The sequence below is a fragment of the Canis lupus genome, chromosome 26, assembly GCF_011100685.1.
Source record: "Canis lupus familiaris isolate Mischka breed German Shepherd chromosome 26, alternate assembly UU_Cfam_GSD_1.0, whole genome shotgun sequence".
Lineage (NCBI taxonomy): Eukaryota > Metazoa > Chordata > Mammalia > Carnivora > Canidae > Canis > Canis lupus.
Genome location: NC_049247.1, coordinates 23869788 through 23889283, shown reverse-complemented (window position 1 = coordinate 23889283; position 19496 = coordinate 23869788). Strand labels below are relative to the sequence as shown.

Below are 19496 nucleotides of genomic sequence, written 5' to 3'. Positions count from 1 at the left end.
GATTTGAATCCTGGGTGGTCTTGTGTAAGAAAACTAAAAGCTGGGGACTCAAGGCCCTGAGAAACATTTACTCTCCCAAAGATAGACATCCAGGTACTTCTTACCTATCCCTCATCTCCACCTGAAATACCTCTGAGGTAAACCTCACTATACATGTGCCCTTACAGGGCTGAGCATATTTGAGATATGACCCTACGACCAGAATTATGAAGTCAAAGGGTTGTGAATACTTTGCTCGGCTTGAGGCCTCACATCTGTTTCCCTTGTGTCTGGCTCTTCTTTCCCTTCCCTGGGATAGGTCCACATCCCCATGCAAGGCCTACTCTGCCCCTCCTACGATCTAAGACTAAGAGCCCACCACTGTCTAGAGCTATTGGAGAGGAAGAATGTCCTAGACTGAGAATTTAAGACCAAAATAGCCTGTGCCCACTCCCATGTCTGCTATTGCTCTGTTTATGGAAAACCATAAGCCTATGGAATGTGAAGACAGCACAGTGAAGTCTTCAAGAATGACTGAGCCATGTGGCATCAAGGAAACAGCTGGTGAAATCACTCAAGTCTTAGGCCCCCCTCTTGGAGCCATGCCTTGGGCCCCTTAGCAGGCTGTCTCAGGCCTTGCAGCTCAGGCCTGGCTCTTCTAGTCCTTTCCTGTTTTGGGGTCTGTCTCCCTCACAGGTCTACGGGAAGTATCAGATTACAATGTGGTTGCAACTTATAAACTATAAAGTACTGGGCTTATGTGAGGAGCTATCTTTATGGCTCCAAGAGTTGACAATCCCTGAAGTGAGAAGTAGGCTTTTGGGAGCTAAGTCAATATAGATACAATTGGTCCATGTCTCCTGATATAAGCTGTTTTTGGTAAGAGCTAAATTCAAATCCTGCCTCTGCCACAGCTATTGCTGGGACCTCAGGCAGCTGATTTCACTTCCCTATACCTCAGTTTCTTTAAATGTAAAAATGGGACAAAATTATATCTACCTCATTGCACAAAGATGATAAGAGAAGGTGTGACCAATTTGGAAAACAGCTTGCCAGTTTCTCAGAAGATTAAACAGTTACCATATAACTCAGCAATTCCCACTCTTATGTATTTACTCAAGAGATGAAAACATTCGTCCATACAAAAGCTTGTACCTAAATATTTTCAAAAAATGGAAACAACCAAATGACCATCACTGACAAGTGGATAAATGAAATGTGGAATTTGCATTTGATGAAATATTATACAGGCAAAGAAGGGAAGCACTGATACATGCTACAACATGAATGAACCTCGAAAAATGCTTAGTAAAAGAAGCCAGACACAAAGGCCACTTATTGTATGATTCCGTTTATAAGAAATGTCCAGAAAGGGCAAATCTATAGAAACAGAAGGTAGATGTGTGGTTGGAGAGTGACTGCTGATGGATAGGAATTTGTTTTAGGGGTGACGAAAATGTTCTAAAATTAGGTTACGATAGTTGCACAACTCCACAAATATGCTTAAAAATATTGAATTATACACTTAAAAGGGGTGATTTTTATGGTAGGTTAATTATGCCTCAAGCTGTTGGGAAAAAGAGTACAAGATAAAGTAGATAGAACTTGGGGCAATGAGCAGCTCAATAAACGTTGGTCATTATTCTTATTAACTAGGTTTCCCAACAGCTAATTTAAAGCCCTAGAAGCAGTGCTCACAGGCAGGGAACTTCTAGCTCAGCCTGGGTCTTTAATCCGTTGAGTGTTCCTGGGCGAGTGCCCGAATCCCGAATCCCTCCTCAGAGCTTCCCACAAATGAATGGGGGAAACCATTCCTACTCAAATCCCTTGGGTCTCACGAGGAGCCAGGGGTTCCGGAGGCAGATGCGGAATCCCCAGCACACTCCTTGGGCCTCTGACTGAGCAGCGTTGCAGGTGACAGGCGGGCGGGGCAACCCGGAAAGGCCCTGGGAGCTCTTTCAGGTGAGCTCTCTTGATTGACAGCCCGGAGGGGAGGGCCCCTGGTGACGGATGCCCCGCCCCCTCACGTCGGGTCGGTTGGCGCCAGTCTAGGGGAGGTGGGCGGGCCCTGGGGTCCGCGGAGCCCATTGGGCGTGGGGGGAAGCTCCTGGGAGGGCTAGGGCCCCGCCCCTGGCCTTGCGGCGGCCAATGGGCGCGGCGCGTGGGCGGGGCGTCGGCGGCGTCGGCGGCGGCCCGGAGGCTGAGGCGCCTGAGGTGGCTGAGGTGGCCGCTGGGGCTGAGGCGGCGGGTGCGGCCGGGATGGCGAAGAGCCGCGGAGAGAACGGGCCGCGCGCGCCGGCGGCCGAAGGGAGTCTGTCGGGGACCCGGGAGAGCCTGACCCCGGGCTCCGACGCCGCAGCCGCCGACGAGCTCAGCTCTCTCGGCTCGGACTCGGAGGCCAACGGCTTCGCCGAACGCCGCATCGACAAGTTCGGCTTCATCGTGGGCTCGCAGGGCGCCGAGGGCGCGTGAGTAGCGCCGGGGCTCGGGACCGAGGGCCGAGGGCGGGCGCGGAGCTCGCGCGGGGGGCCTGGACGCGGACGGAGCCGCCCTCTGGACGGACCGACAGGTTCTTCTGCCAACTGGGGACCACCAACCCCTCCCCTCTCCGCCCCACCCCACCCCCTCCTCGGGCGGACTGACCCGCCCCACTCACGGGCCCGCTTCCGACCTAAGGACTGATAGGCCAGCCCTACCTCTCCCTTGCCCCCGCCCTCCAGACACATTGACCCGCCCCCAGGAAGCGCCCTCAGTGCCCTCCTCCCAACTGCGGGACAGAAAGACAGACACCTGGCCCAACCTCGCTGCTGCCACCGGGGCCTTAGGCCTGATTGTGCCACCCTTGGCAGGCTTACCGATGGCTGCCCCTCCCCCGACAGATATCCTCTCTACCCCCATCCCCCAAGACCCGCAGACACCTTCTCTCCACCTTGCTACCCTCAGACCAGGGGGATACCTTAGGCAGATGAGCTTCAAACGGACAGACTGCCCTGCCCTCATTCCACTCCAGGACAGACTGACCCTTACCTCAAACACACGGACTTCTGGGTGGGCTGGACTGACACTGATCGGCTCCCTCCCAGACAGTCCCACCTTGGGGCAGATAGTCCCTTCTCTTCATGAAAAGGTCACAGAGTGCTCTCCCCCTTCAGAGGCAGATTTCTCTGTCACTGGCAACAGGTAGGCAGACACTCCCCCTTCTCAGTACCCACAGAGTGACAGTGCCTCACCTCCTGGACAGACTGTTGGCGGTCTCTCTGTATGCTGTGGAAACTCCAAGCTCCTCCTAAAACAGCGACTCAAGGGGGCAGTCATGGAGCCAGCAGGGTCCCTGCTGGTAGCACACCCTGATCCCCCACCCCCAGAGCATCTAGGACCCAGCTGTCTGTCAGGCAGAGAAATTTGAGGCAGTGAAGCAGTCAGTATCTTCTCTCCAAGCTGGGTTGCTGGGCAGCCACACTGCCCCACAGAGCCCTCTGAGCCTGGTCCTCACAGAGGACCCAGCCCATATCAGTGGGCTGGCCGGTCCCCTTAAGAAGGATAGACTCCAGGGATCCCTGGGTGGCGCAGTGGTTTAGCGCCTGCCTTTGGCCCAGGGCGCGATCTCGGAGACCCGGGATCGAATCCCACGTCGGGCTCCCGGTGCATGGAGCCTGCTTCTCCCTCTGCCTGTGTCTCTGCCTCTCTCTCTCTCTCTCTCTCACTGTGTGCCTATCATAAATAAAATTAAAAAAAAAAAAAAAAAAAGAAGGATAGACTCCAGACCCTACTCCTATCCCAGCTGTCCTGTCACATGAGACTAGTGTTCTGCACAGAACTGACAAGCCTCCCTCGTGATATGCCTTCCCTTCAACAGAGAGCCTCCCACAATTACCTGTGGGGGCCCACAGGACTCAGGCGGAACCCTACTCCAGATGACCCTTTCTCCCCTTCTCTGTCTAACGCTCCTTCAGCCTCTCTTATGACTTATGAAAATGACTTGACCATCTATTAAGAACCCACCTGACACAAGCAGCCCCATAAAGGTCACTCCTGGGATTTTCCTCAGTCCCAATGCCTCATATTTACCAGGCCTCCTTCTACTTTGGAGAAATGTAGCTCCCTCCCCCAAGGAGAGTTCTCTCCTACCCACTGGATCTGTCTCCTCCAGCCTCTCCCCACTTATTCACAGCAGGCTAAACCTTGTCCACTGCAGGACTCAGAGCACCCCTTATTCTGATGCCTCACCTTGATTTGATGCTTTGTTAGAGTTCCCCAGGATTAGCTTGTGAGAGCCCAAAGGGGTCTTAGGGTTTTTTTTTTTTAAGATTTTATTTATTTATTCATGAGAGACACACACACACACACACAGAGGCAGAGACACAGGCAGAGGGAGAAGCAGGCCCCATGCAGGGAGCCTGATGTGGGACTCGATCCCTGGTCTCCAGGATCACACCCTGGGCTGAAGGCGGCGCTAAACTGCTGAGCCACCTGGGCTGCCCATATTTTTTGAATTGAGGAGCAGTCACTAGGGATCAGGGCCCTGAGAGTGAAGGGGTCTTGAGAAGTGGGAAAGGAGTTCCTAGTTGCATTTGTGGCTTCTTAGAAGGAAGAGCTCAGATTTGCTGGTGAATTCTAGGATATAAGAATTCCTATTACATTCTTATAGGCAGTTAACTAGATATTAAGGTACAGAGCAATGCGATATAGTGGGAAAAGGCCAGATTTAGGGAAAAAAAAATCATACTTGCTGGCTATGTGACCTTGGGCAAGATCCTGAATCTATAAGCTTGTTTGCTTACCATAAAGGACAGCTGTAACATGTACTCCCAAGATTACTATGGGGATTAAATCAATTCAGATATATTAAAGTGCCTAGCACAGTGCCTGACCCAAGTAGTGGCCTAGAAAATGTTAGTTTCCTTTCTTTTCCTTCTAAGGGTCTGAGAATTGACAAGAAAAATGAGGGCGTACCTCTGGTATTTGTGAACAGAGAGACGCCCCGTGGGAGCACCTCCCTTTGGCTGTATTCCCCCACTAGGCAGCCAGACATCTGTCTTCCCCACACTCCAACCGCAAACCGAGGCTTTGCAGATGCCCTCTCCATCACTGGTGTTTATAGAACTGTGGCTGAGGTGGGATCCCAGGTTCCCTCCTCTCTCCCTACCTCACTTTCTTGACCCTGGTGATCAACCTAAAATCTCTGGTGTCTGAAAACTTGGCTGTTCCCTGCTTAGTTTATATTGTGGTTCCAAAGTAGCCAAAAGTAAGTCCCTGCCCAAGGCCATAAGAGGGGAAGTTATGGGAAGTTTCAGGGTGACTGCCCTAAAGCTAATCTCTTGGTTAAGGGCTAGGAGTCCATGTGCTATCCCAGAGAAGTGAAACATTAGCACTGATGGCTGCAGGGGAGAGGGCAGGGACTCTGGCTCCAGATTAAAGGTCCATTTCAGCCACCCTGGACCAAAGGTTGTCTCAGGATGGTCAGTTTTGGCAGTTGTCAGGGGCTTAGGGAATGGGGAAGAAAGCAGATCAGAATATATCTTGCTCAGGTGACTGTTAGGAGTCTGTCATGAGTAGATCATAAAATCATAGACTGTTGGAACTGGAAGGGATCTTAAAGAGATTGACCTAGCTCCGCCTTTACTTTTACAGATGAGGAAACTGAGGCTCAGAGAGGAGAATCACTTGCTTAAGATCACATGGCATATTAGTTAACAGAACCAAAACTTGAACCCAGGGTTTCTGACTCCTAGATCAGGACAATCTCCATTGCCTTCATCATCCCTTAATATAGTCTATGGCCGCAGCAGCAAATCAGGTGCTGGGTAGGTAGAACAGAAGGTTCTTAGCAGGAACCTGCTTGCCCTCATCTTTCCTGACTTAGCTCAGCAGTCAGTGCAGGAGGCTAAAAAGGACAGGCTAGCAAGAGTAAGAATATGCTGTCATTACTAGTTTATTAGACTGATCAGCTTTAAGGGTGAGACTAGGCTTATTCACCTTTTTCAACTCAGAGAAGTAAATGCTGAGTTAGTATTTATTTGCTAAATGACATTTACTGATAGACATTTCAAGTCAGAAAGCTGAAAGTTACCCTAGAGATGGCAGTCATACAGAGAGGTGAACTGAGGCCTGAGCGAAGTAGTTAGCCTCACCTCTTCCATCGATTAGGATCAAAGCCAGAAATTGAACTCAGAACTCCTGATTCCCAGCCCTAGGCCCTTTCTACTTCTTCACCTTGTCTGTCTTTTGAGCCTGCTCTACAGGGTGACATTGGTGAGCCTGTGATAGTCCCTGTTTGCTCATGAACAGTAGCTGGTAGGTGAGGAGACAAAAAAGCAACCAGCCAGCGAAGAGCCGTATAGTTGGCATGGACACAGACAGAGGTGCTGGCAGCATTAGTTCTTTTGGCTTGGCTGTGGGCTGAGCTAGTTGTTGAAGCCTAGGAAGGACCAGAGGAGGAAAAAGGAGTGTTCTCAGCGGGGTAGGGTGGGAAGAGTGATGTTACCATTCCTATCACTGTGGGATAGGAAGAACAGATCTATACAGGGAAGTCCCTTCTGTAGCATAGAGGAGGTGGTCAGGAAGAAAAAGTAGGATACCAGTTGGATACCAGGTCTCCTGGCCCAAGAGAGATGGCCTGAAAGAGGTGGGTCCCTGACCTCCCTCTTTTCCCACAGCTTCAGTCCGCTCAGTGCTGTGAGCCAGATGAGATGAGGAGCTCTGCTTTCTGGGATCTCGTGGGTGTTGACTTCCTGCTAGGGGAGAGAGGGATCTGAGCTGGGTCCAGAGAGAAACATCTGGAACAGTAGTTTTGTCTTCTGCTGATTCAGTTCTCCTGTCCCCTGGGCCCTCCACTATTCCTACTCAACTATGGCGGCCCTGTGGCTTTGGAAATCGTAGAACTGGCTTAATTGGCATCCCTATAGTTTGGTCTGTGCCAGTTTTTGTTGGGGTAAGGCCAGGGCCCTCCTGGCAGGCCAGAGCCTGTCTCCCTGCCTTCCCACTACCTTCTCCAGCTTGTAAACTCAGAGCATTCTCTTTTCTTGAGCTATTATGGTTCCCAGGAGAGCATGGAACTGGCAATGGAGTGGTCTCTGGGTGGTCCATTTGGAAGGAGGCAGTTGCACATGTGGAGCCCTCCTGGTCTGTGACTCTAGACCATAGGCCCTCCATTTTTCTCTCCTCCTTCTCTTTCTCCAGCTTCAAAGGAAAATCTGGTTTGGTGGCCCTGTGGGTGTTCTGAGCCTCAGACAAGATTTGACTTGGTAAAGCAGGAGGCCAGCGCACCAGCTGCTGCCCTGGGAAGGTGCCTGTGTGTCCGCCTGCTAGGAAATCCTAAGCTGTGGGAAAGAGATAAGGCAGTGGGGCCTGCTTGATGCTTTGTCCTCCCAGCATCTGGGTCTGAAACAGGACTCTAGAGGACCAGTGAGGCTTGGCTGTGGTCCAGTCACCCAGTCTGTTTACACTGAGGTGGGGGAAAGAAGATGCTCCATGTTCCCTCTTCACACAAACTCTGGAGTCTGGTTGTCTGTGTGGTTTTGGACATGTTGCTTCACTTTACTAGGCCTTAGTTTCTCACTGTGAAATGGTTGTGATTATACTGATTTTACAGGGTTTTTTTGTGAGGTTTATAGAGCTAATGTTTGAAAAGAGAGTGGGGATGCCTGAGTGGCTCAGCAGTTGAGGGTCTGCCTTCAGCTCAGGGCGTGATCCTGGAGTCCTGGGATCGAGTCTGGCATCGGGCTCCCTGAATGGAGCCTGCTTCTCTCTCTGCCTGTTTCTCCGCCTGTCTCTCTCTCTCTGTGTCTCTCATGAATAAATAAAATCTTTAAAAAAATTTTTTTAAATAAAAAGAAAAGAGAGTGGCACACAGTAGGTGCTCAATGAATGTTCTTGCTTCTTTTTATTTTTATTTTTTTAAGTAATCTCTACATCCAACATGGGGCTTGAACTCGTTACCATGAGATCAAGAGTTGCATGCTCTTCTGACTGAGCCAGCCAGACACCTTTGTTCTTGTTTTTTAATTTTAAGATTTTATTTATTTATTTGACAGAGAGAATAAGAGAGCACAAGCAGAGGGGAGGGGAGTGGAAGAGGGAGAGGAAGAAGCAGAGAGCCCGATGTTGGGTTCGATCCCGGGACCCTGAAATCATGATGTGAGCCAAAGGCAGACGCTTAACTGACTGAGCCACCCAAGCACCCCTGGGCACCTCTGTTCTTGCTCTTTTTTAAGATTAGAGTGGCTAGTGGTCCTGTATTTCATTTTCTTTTTTTTAAAGATTTTATTTATTTATTCATGAGAGACACAGAGAGAGAGAGAGGCAGAGACACAGGCAGAGGGAGAAGCAGGCTTTACGCAGGGAGCCCCATGTGGGACTCAATCCCGGGATTCCAGGATCACACCCTGAGCCAAAGGCAGATGCTCAACCACTGAACCACCCAAGTGTCCCATGTCTTTTCATTTTCTTTTTTTTTTATTTTTATTTATTTATGATAGTCACACAGAGAGAGAGAAAGAGGCAGAGACATAGGCAGAGGGAGAAGCAGGCTCCGTGCACCGGGAGCCCAACGTGGGATTCGATCCCGGATCTCCAGGATCGCGCCCTGGGCCAAAGGCAGGCGCTAAACCGCTGCGCCACCCAGGGATCCCTCTTTTCATTTTCTACTTGCATCTCTAGATATGATGATGAGTGTCAGGTGAGGTTCATTCCCCTCTGAGCAGAAGTGACGTGTAACCAGTGTTGTACCCTCACTCTCCCCTGAGCAGGGTAGTTATCCCCATTCTGTAATGAGCACACCAAATAGCTGAGAGGAAAGTGCCCAAGATGTGCCAGCTGGTTAGTGGCAGAACTAGGACTAGAACCTGTTTCTCAATGCGAAGTCCAATGACTAAACCTTGCCCAGGTGGCAGCAGGCAGATGACAGATACTCACTAGTCCCTGAGGTCCCCACACCCAGAGCAGGAGTTAAAAGGAACTTGGCCATCTCCCCTGATGTAGAAGGCAAGGTAGGTCTCAGTACAGCAAAAGTCTGTAGCCAGCCAAGTCAGAGAAAGACCCAGTAGAAAGATCCTTGGGGAGGCCTGGAAGAATGGCCAGATGAGACCTAGTCAGAGTCCACACTGCATTGCTCTTGACCCCTAAATACTATCTAATGGTCTTTTGACTTTGATATCAGTCTGTGCCTTTGTTTCTTTGTAGCTAAGGCAGGGATTATGCTACCTATACAGGTGAGGAATCCAAGGCTTTTAAAAATCTTGCAGTTAATTAACAATGGAGCCAAATTAAGGAGGAATCCCAGATCTGATTCTCTGCCCACTGCTACCCTACATGTCATTCACTGACCATTTTCTTCCTGACTACAAGCCAATTGAGCCTCCAGGGCAGGATACACTGCCTACCAGAGCAGAACCCAGCCATCATCCACCTACTGTCAGTGCCCTAGAAGATCACTTTATCCTGCAAGCAGTACACCTCAGCGAGAGGAGGCCTCCTTTAGCTGCTTCATCTGTCCCTGGCAAATCTGCTTTCTCCTGGGCCCAATGACCCTCCCTGACAGGGATGAAACTGTCCCATCTGCCCCAGTGGCAATCCAGTGTACCTGATACTTCACCTGCTTAGAAGCCTCCTATCCAGGATTTCAGGGCAGCTGCCAATTTTGGCTTTATTTATCTCACTTTTCTCTTTCCCTTCTTCATCCCACCCCACCCTCTTCTATTGCATGCCCTGTGCAGCTCCTCAGAGGCTGTCACAGCTTCGTTCTTCACTGCTCATCAAGTAGGGAAGTAGGCAGCAGATTCATGAGGCTGGGAGAGAAAGCAAAGGCTTACTTTTGCCAGCTTATCCATCTTGTTAGTGAGTTCATTTACCAAACATTTATGGAGCACCACTTTGCCAGACCCTGTGATTGAGACAAAGGGTACAGAACTGAATAAGGCATTTGTATCTTGTTGCCCTCAAGAGGTTCATAGACGTGTTGGAAAATAGAACCGCAAGCAGATCATTACAATGTTGAGCAATAAAGGCTATAATTGAGGTGTGCGGTTGCTCTGGAATATATAGGAATAGGCAACCAGCTCCATCTATAGGAGCCCAGGAAGAAGTGACATTTGTTTGATCCAGGCCTCAGAAGGAGCAAGGAAGGACATTTCATTGGATGGGAGGGACCTATGTGCAAAGTCCCCCCAAAAGCTAGCTGTCTGAGAATTGTGATGTGCCAAGAGCAGATGTGACAAGAGCAGAAGCCAGGAGGAGGATGCGAAACAAGGGGAGGCTGGGAAAGTAGGCTGGGCAGACTCTGCCTAACCTTGAATGTCAGACGGAGGCCTCCTGTGTTTCCTCAAGGTCATTTTGGTGCTGGTGTGGAAGACAGCATAAAGAAGAGCTGGACTGCAAGCAGTGAGACCAGTTGAGAGAGTTCAGGACAGCCCAAAAGGGCTATGGAGAGGCCTTGAAGAGGTTTGGAGCTATGAGGATGAAGAAGCCAATAAATCAAGGCTTGGTGCCTCACTGGCTGTGTGGACTGATCGGAAATTGGGAAGACTTGGGACAAGCTGAAGTGGCCCTGGCTTCTTACAGAACCCATACTGGGGCCCTCTGACCACAGGGGGGAAGGCCAGCTGTGACTTTTCTCTGAAGTGGACAGTGGGCTGCTGCTGACTGTGCTTTGTCACAGCCCTGAGCTCCCCAAGGTGCCTGGCATGGTTGGCATGCCCAGGACACATCAAAGGGTTCTTTGTCTCTCTCTCTCCAGTAGGAGAGCCAGTTAGCTGGCCTGTTAGGAGGGGTTGGGGTGAGTGGTACTGAGCTTTGTGCTCTCTGCCCGGTAAACATATTGGATGGCAAGGAAGGTCTTTGTAACCTTTCCAAGAAGAAAGGAGTAAGGCCTGAGGGCATGGAAAACCAGCCTTAGGGTGGTATGCAGCTGGAAAGGGTAAGTGTTGGGCATTGGGCATAGGTAATCTGACCAAGGGGAGGCAGATGACAGCCTGGGCTGGCTTGACCTCACCCCGGGTCTTTATTCTGTTTCTGGAGGTAAGTCCTCAGCTGGGACAAGTGAAAGTAAATCTAGTACATACAAGAGGGTGAATCCCTTAGCACTTATGGGTATCACCAGCCATTTCTCAGAGATGAAAGATTCTGGCTGGAAATGTGGATTTAGGGTAATAGTGGGAAAGGGCTCTGAATGAGGTGTAGGAGTCAATGTGCTGGTGTTGGCTCCATCACCAACCCTTGTGGTGTGACTTAGGTACGTCCCCTCTCCTGACTATGAGGCTAATGCTCCCTATTTCACACCCAGCACTTAACTATGTGTGTGTGGCTGTGTGCTTGGCTCAAGAGATGCAGACCTGGTCCTGCCCTCCCAGGATTTATAGCCTAGCAGGGAAGTCAGATATTCAATAAGTAATTAAAGGTGTGGCTTGTGTACAAAAGGATTGTGAGGATCAAATGAGATAACTGGATTAAGAGCATAGCATAAACATAGACTCCGGAACAGGGGTCAGGAGACCTGAGTCCCGAGCTCCTTAATGAATCCCTAACTAGCTGTGTGACCTTGAGAAAATGCTTAATCTTTCTAAGCTTCAGTTTCCCTCACATATAAACCAAGGCAGTTTTAATGGGAGGATGTCGAAGAGTTCTTCTTCTGCTTCTAGCATTCTGAGACTGACCTTGGTATATGAAAAGTGCTTTGAGAAGTTTTTTATGAGGTACCACGCAAGTGCAAGGGGTCGTCATGGCACAGCCCACAGAGGCCAATTCTTCCAGCGTGCTCTTTTCCTCTTGTGGGAGGACCTCTCTTTGTGTGTAGGACCAGTGGCCCTCATGTCTTTGGGAGTGAAATAAAATCAAAGGATGCTTTGATTTGTCTAGCTCTTTAGTCTGCATAGTGCTTTCATTTTCATTGCCTTGCAGTAGTCCTTACAGGAGCAATGGGAATCTGTAGTTTTATTTTCCCTGTTTACAGCCAAGGAAACCAAAGCTAGGCAAGTGATGGAATTGGGCCTGGAACCCCCAGAACTTCTCTTTTCCTTTTTTTAAAAAGATTTTATTTATTCATGACAGACAGAGACAGAGACACAGGCAGAGGGAGAAGCAGGCTCCATGCAAAGAGCTCGATCTGGGACTCGATCCTGGGATTCCAGGGTCACAACCTGAGCCGAAGGCAGATGCTCAACTACTAAGCCACCCAGGCGTCCCTGGACTCCTCTATTCCAATTTTATTCTTACCAAAGCTTGTGGCCACTATGTGGCTTCTTTGGCCCCAGCTTTAGGACTTAAGTCCAGCCCCAATTGTGCTTCTCCTAGTAGGCTTGTCAAGCTGTTTGAGGTGTTGTGATGAATGGTACATCTGTCCCAGATTGCACACAGCCCCTCACATGTACCCTAAGACAAGGCAGGAGTATCTGGCTAGGGAGGGGGCCCAGGAGCATAGTGTGGAGAACTCTTGTTCTTCCTGAGTACACTCTGGACCCTGGGCTCTGTGTCCAGCAGCAATCCTTCCCAGCCAGCCACTCTTGGAGGATGCTATTTCTTTCCCTTCCCTTTCTGTCTGGGTTTCACAAAAAGGGAGAACCTAAATTTGGGCCTGGGAGAGCCTGGGTTCGAGACATCAGCCGACCTGGCTTCAAGTCCTGGCTCTGTCACTTTCTAGTTATGTGACCTCTCTGAGATAAATGGGCCAGGCGGTGGCACTAGGAGAGGGCGGGGGGGGGGGGGTTTGAGGATTAAAAGCAGTGATATTGGGATCCCTGGGTGGCGCAGGGGTTTAGCGCCCGCCTTTGGCCCAGGGCGCGATCTTGGAGACCCAGGATCGAATCCCACGTTGGGCTCCCGGTGCATGGAGCCTGCTTCTCCCTCTGCCTGTGTCTCTGCCCCTCTCTCTCTCTTTGTGTGACTATCACAAATAAAAAAAAAATGGTTTAAAAAAAAAAAAGCAGTGATATTGATAAAACACCCAGCACAGCGTATGCCGCAAAGTATGGATACAGGTTGACTCTTACAATTCAAGTGTGAATTATCCTTTGAGGTTCACTTCAGGCCTTTGGCATAATGGTGAAGATCCAGATTCCTTCATGTGCTCTGCTTACCACCCTTGGGCCTTGGAGGTAAGGCAGGAGCCAGTCCCATTCAGCTTGTGGTCTGGAGCTTTCTGACCTGCCAGGGCAGGCTGGGAATCCCCCCATCAGTTCCTCTTTGAGTCATTTGGAACAGAGTCCTCAGGTGACCCTGACTTAGAGGGCCTCATTTTCCTTCTCTTTGGTCTGTGAAAATAAAGCAGAAGTGAGAATAGAGGTAGGTTTCCTGAAATATTCAACTCAAAGCATGCAACCATAGTGCTACCTGGGGCCTCAGCCCTCCTGGGTAGTGGCAGTCACTTGGGGAAGAAATCAGAATTTGCTTCATAATTACCACTCTCCTTCTGTGCTCCTTGTGGACTTTCATCCTGGGTTTCCATTCCTGCTTCTGAGAGTGACCCCCTTCACCCTCCTAACATAGTCACTTGGTAATGCCATGGTACAGAGAAACCTGCATGGTGGACTAGGCGTTACTGACACCACCCCATTTAATTCTGTGAGACATAGTTATCATTCATAATCTCCATTTTACAGAGGCAGATACCAAATCTCAGAGAGGTAAAGTGACTTGCCAAGCATCACAGTTTATAGCTCTGAGTTCACAAACTTCCCTGGGATCAAGGCTTGTGTGCACCCAGCCCCTAGTGGTCAGCACTCTGTGCTTAGAGTTGAGTGAAGAGTAGGAGAAGAGCAGGACCTGGATTCACCTGGATTCACTGTCTTCTCCTTACCCTGGACCTTTTTTTTTTTTTTTAATTTTTTTTTTAATTTTTATTTATTTATGATAGTCACACAGAGAGAAAGAGAGAGAGAGGCAGAGACACAGGCAGAGGGAGAAGCAGGCTCCATGCACCGGGAGCCCGATGTGGGATTCGATCCCGGGTCTCCAGGATCGCGCCCTGGGCCAAAGGCAGGCGCCAAACCGCTGCGCCACCCAGGGATCCCTCCTTACCCTGGACCTTAAATAGTTACTGACTTGCTGAGAACTGGTTTCATCATCTGTGGAAGGTTGGCAGGGGCAGTAAGAGAGTTGATAATTAGAGGACCTATATCCTGGACTTGTCAGGATTAAATGAAATAATGTAAGTTAAGTGCTAAGCACCATGTCTGTTGCACAGTAAGTGCCTGGTAAGTGCTCTAACAGACATTCAGTTACATTAATTTAATATTAGAATTATAATGTTGTAAAAGGCTGTCATCAAGCACATCTGTGCTCAGCCCTGTGTTTGGCTTCAAGGAAGACCAGAGCTGGTATCAGGCCAGAGAGGGAATGTTCTTTACCAAACACTTTCTGTGTTTTACCTACCTGATCTCAAGGTAGAGGATAGTATTCCCAACTGACTGTGGAGAAAACTGAAACATAGAGTTCCTGAGATCACAAAACTAATGATTCTGTCAACACACATTTATTGGGCATCAGTTAGGTACCAAGCTCTGTTCAAGGCCCAAGACACCCTGTGAAGAACGAGACGGGCAGAGCCCTCCAGGAACGCACCTTCTCGTGGAATGCTGCCTCAGCAGAGCAGACAGTCGGGTGGAGAAGCCATACCTGCTCCACTAGACTGCTCACATTCCCCAGACAAGCCGTGCCCTTTTCTTTTAGCTTGTGCTTGCTCATACTGGGTTTTCTGCCTGGTGTCCCTTTTCCCCTTTCTCACCCTGGCCACTTCCCGTCACCCTTCAAAGACCATCTCACAAGTCAGCTCCCCTTTAAAGCTTTCCCTGAACACTCCCCCCATCAACCCCTACCACCACTCTTGGGGGCTTCTTGTAGTTTCTTAGCACCTTCTACATGCTTCTGTGACAGCAATTCCATGTGTGCGAGCTATCTCTCACCCATCTGTCTCCTCTGCCACATTGACCTCTTCAAGGGCAAGGACTGCATTTTATTCATCTCTTTGTAGATTCAAGGCTTGGAACACAGGCTCTAGAGAAATGTGTATAGAATATAATGAGGGACTGATTGTGTTCTGTCCCTGGCGTAGTTAGGAAAGGCTTTGTAGACATGAGAGGGAGTTCTGAATGAGGCCTTGGAAGATGAGTGGGACTGAATTGGAGTGGGGGTATGAGTGAAGGAGGGCAGTTTAGAGGGAGGGCCACGTAGGGTTAGGGCTAGGGAAAGAAGAAGGATGTTTAGAAGAAATAGGAGGGCCTGAGAGACAGGGCCTTAGGTTTCTGTTGGACAAGGAGGGAGTAGGAAGCCTTGAAGGAATCAGTGAGTCAAACAGTGAGTCAAAACTACTTTGGTAGATCCAGCAATTTGGTAAGGATGGCTGAGGGGGCCGTATGTGAGTCAAGATGGGCCCCTCGGCACCCACAGTGAGATTGTGGTCTTAGGACTCATTGCCTGCTAAGTGTGGCAGCTTGGGAAAGGGAAGTCCTCTATTGAGATAGTCTCCATACCTTTCTGCAGTTGTCAGGGAGAGCTGCCCTGCCAATTTCTGCTGTGGTCTGTGCCTTTCCCTAGCTGGATCGGGAAGTGGAGATTCCTTACTTTTTGGAGCCAGCAAGGCTGATGCCTAAAGGAACTATTTCTTCTGTCTGACATCAAGAGGGGTGGAGTTGACCAGAGTGGAGAGCTGGGCAGAGGCCCAGGGCACGAAGGCCAGTGAAGGGTGGAGAGAACCTGTTTACCATTGTGCACTGACCCAGGGCTAGAAGGAGCAAAGCCAGGGAATTCCTTATGGGAAAGGGAGGCAGGCCCAGAACTAGCTTGTACTGGGAATTGGGAAGAGTGAAGCAAGCCAGACTCACCCAGACAGACACCCTGGACATTGCCCTACCCTTAAGTCAGTAGCTGCCAGGATGCTGGAGGGAGTGCCAGGCTGCCGCAGACCCAGACCATTTTCCTTTTCCACACTGACTCACAGCATGGCCTCGGGCAGATCACTTACCCCCTGGGCTATAGGCTTCCCTGACTGTCTGGGGAGGAGGTGGACTCACTGGGTGATCTTACAGGCCTCCCAGCCCTGACTGTCAGCCATTTGCACCCCTCCCCCAACCCACCCTGTCTTGCATTCCAGTTACCTATCATCAGTTATGATGGAGCTGGTATAAAAACTATTTATACTCCCAGTCATTACCACTTCTTAGGTTAATGAACTCCAGAGGTTGTTACCCAGCGTGCAAAGTAGGTCAGCCTTTTGTTTATCCTCACTTTTTCCAGCCCTGGGAGAGGAGAGCTCCCCCACCCTTGTCCCTGGATCTGTCATTGGCTGTGCTCTTTCTGCAAATCCACTTCCCAATTTTCCACACTTTCTTGTCGCTCATTCCTGCCCTTCTCAGCACAGAGGGTAGTGGTTCTCTACTGGGTGGTAAAGAAGAGGGAAAAGGATGTGACAGGCACGGAGGCTTTTAGATTATATTGAGGCCAAGTGGTGAGACACTTTATATTTATTGGATAATTTAGTGCTTAAGTGGCAGCCCCCACTTCCAGGCTGTGTAACCTTGGGCAGATTACTCAGCCATGCTGAGCTTTAGTTTTCTTGTCTATTAAGTGGAGATAATAAAAGCTACTTCCTTGGGGAATTGTGTGCATATATAGTACTTGGCAGAACTATTCCATGGCCACTGCTGGAAATGTGTCAGCTCTTACTGCCTCATGTTATCTTTACCATTGCCTTCTAAAGAGGTGGCATTGCCCCCATATTACAGGTAGGGAACTGCTCAGAGTGGAGCAGCCTGTCCAATTTCAGATAGCTATAAAAAATGATAGAGCGGGAATCAGAAGCCAAGAATTACAGTCTCTGTGTCATTAAGTAAATTACTTAATCTCTCTGGGCATCAATTGCTTCATGGGAAAAATGGGCATGATCCTGCCCTGCTCCATGTGTATGTGTATGGGCCAGTCAGATGAGAAAAGGGATATGAAAATACTAGGTAAGCTGCAAATACTGGTTCCCCAATAGCTACCATTTGCCAGTCACTTGCCAGGCTGGGCCCTTATACACATTTATTCCCAGTTGTAGTCCTATAAAATGTGAGGCGTTTATTATGGTTCCACTTAAAGATGAAGAAATCGAGACAAGGAGGGCAAATACTTTGCCCATGGTCTCCCAGGTGGAGGAGCTGGAATGGAAACCTAGGTTGACTGGCTTCAAGATCCCCACTCTGTTCACTCTTCCCATACCCCAGCTGACCTCCAGTGGTTGAGATAAGGAAGATCAATCCTAGAGTCTGTAACTTGGGTTTTCTGTTTGGGCTGTGTTTTTCTCTTCAAATGAAGAGGATTTCTGTTTGGGCTGGTTTGGAGAGTGAGGCTTGGAGGAAGGGATTAAACTGGTTCCCTGGGACCAAGATTTATCTTTCTCCGTTGGATGAAGGGAACATGGGCATGGACACCATACCTGGCTGGCTGCTAGCCAGGAGGGCTGAGATGTGCTTGAGCAGAAGGCAGACAGCTAGAAGGACAAGTGGGGAGAGAGATCCAGTCTTGCTGGGAACAAGTCTTGTTCCTCTCAGCTCTTAGAAACTTCCAACTTCTAGGTTTGGGGAGAAGGCTAGGGAACTGGGAGCTCACAGAGCATGGTGTCAACAGAGTGTCACTGTTACTTTGGCCCGTGGCCTGGTAGAGCACAGCTAAGCCTAGCTCAGCCTGAGAGCTCAACAGAATCTGGGATCAGTCATCCCCTGGCTGCCTACTTTTATCTCCTCTGTGCCTCTCTCCCTCATGAGGGGGCGACTGACAAATAGCACATTGCCCAGGCTTGCCATCCCTCAACTGAGGTTGTGCTTGGGAGCTGTGCCCACCAGCATACTGGCTTCACTGAGCATTACTGGGTATGGGCAGGCTGCTCACTGGGGCTGTCAGAACACTGGAGTTGGGGATAGACTGTCTCCAGGGGCTTGGGGACCAGAGAAAGAGCCCTGCAGTGGCTTCTGGAGAATGGCAGATTTCCTCACAGTCTTCCCAGGGGAGTCCAAAGCAGCACACGAGTCACTGTGGCAGAGTGTAGAAGTTAAGTGGTAGAACTTAACTTATTAGCTTTGTGACTTTGCCCAAATCACATAACCTGTCTCATTGGGTCAAGTTTCTCATGGGCCAACTAGTAATTAATTTATTAATTAGTGAGGGATCTACTTCACTGAGCTATTAGTGGCACAGATAAAGTTGGTGTAGGCAGCAGTGGTTTGTAGCCCTGAATGCAATTCATTTGAAAGTAATGATGTCATGGAAAAAGCAGGCAGGTACCTGTTGAATACCTGTGAGATGCTTGGTGGGAGTTACAGAAGTTCAAGACCCAGTCCAGATAGGGAGGGAGAGTGCTAAACAATATGAATAGGTTGTAATGAGGTGCTGCTCATTTCATGTCTTGATTCATTAATGAATTACTGCTGAAATCAATTTTAGGGGATTGGGACCAGCGTTAGAAGAAAACAAAAAGAAATAGAATAATATAAAACGAATATGAAAATTTCAGAGTGCATAAAAGAGTAAATTATTTCATAAAATGTATTTCAGTTCTATGTGTGTGTATGTATAAAATCTCAGTATAAAGCGTATTTCTTACTGTGAATCTCAGTTTTAAAACTTTGAGAAATGTTATTCTAAATTAAGATAGAGGTCTTCAGATTGGAGGACAGTTAATGAGATCAGGGCAAGCATGGAGGCTATGTGGAGGCTGAGGACTTAACCTGTAGAAGCAGAGGAGTAAAGTACAAGGGTCAAGAGCATGGGCTGTGGAGTCAGGCAGGCCTGGGTTTGAGTTCCAGCTCTGTCACTTCCAGCTATATAGCCTTGAGTGAGGCACTTAACTTTACTAAGTCTTGGATTCTACTTCTGGAAAATGGAGAGAATGGTATTATGGTAGGGTTATTACATGAGAATAGGAAGAAATTTGTAAATAGTAAATGATATATAGATGGTAACTACAATTGCTGCTGGTATTTGAAGTTGTGGTTTTTATTGTTATATTGGGCTCTGAAAGGGTTGCTGTGACTTGGAGAAGGGAGAAAAAAGGACATTTCAGATAAGGATGGGTGATTGATAAGGATGAGCATGTGTGTGCCTGGTATGAGACTGGTGTGGCTGAGATTTATGCAGCCTTAAAAGGGGGTGTCGAGGTTATAGATAAACAGTATCAGGAAAGTTTTAATAGTAGAAACTTCAACAATAGGGTAGCTTCACCTGGTAATAATGAGGCACCATCCCTGGTGGAATTCTAGCATGAGCTGGGCCACTAGAGACTGTTCTCATTAAGATCTTTTGATTGCAGAGACTCCCTCAGGCCACCTTAAAGAAAGAGGGGTTTTCTGCAGGGTAAGTGAAGCTCTCAAACTGAAGGATCCCCTGTGTGCTATTTGGTCCTTTAAACTGGCCATTTGGTCAACTTCCCTGTCACTAGAAGCTGGCTCATGCTCTTCCTCCACTGTCAGGAGAAAACTACCTCAGATAGTGTCTACACCATCATGCTATTTTCAGGGATGCTCTTGACTCTATCTTCATCTTATGGCTCCTTTCTG

At 49.0% G+C, this 19496-nt stretch overlaps 1 protein-coding gene across 3 annotated transcripts in view; it reads left to right on the top strand.

Moving 5' to 3' along the window:
* Positions 1 to 2166: 2166 nt before the first annotated feature.
* TBC1D10A (TBC1 domain family member 10A) overlaps positions 2167 to 19496 on the top strand; it is a 32029-nt gene continuing 14699 nt past the window's right edge. Inside the window, exon 1 of one of the 3 annotated variants that reach the window (XM_038575629.1) lies at positions 2167 to 2447. In XM_038575629.1, coding sequence (XP_038431557.1) covers positions 2239 to 2447 — 209 coding nt within the window. In that variant the 5' untranslated portion in view covers positions 2167 to 2238. Of the gene's footprint in view, positions 2448 to 2737; positions 3160 to 10692; positions 10892 to 19496 lie in introns of those variants that run through there. The other 2 variants (XM_038575628.1, XM_038575630.1) reach the window with 2 other exon arrangements.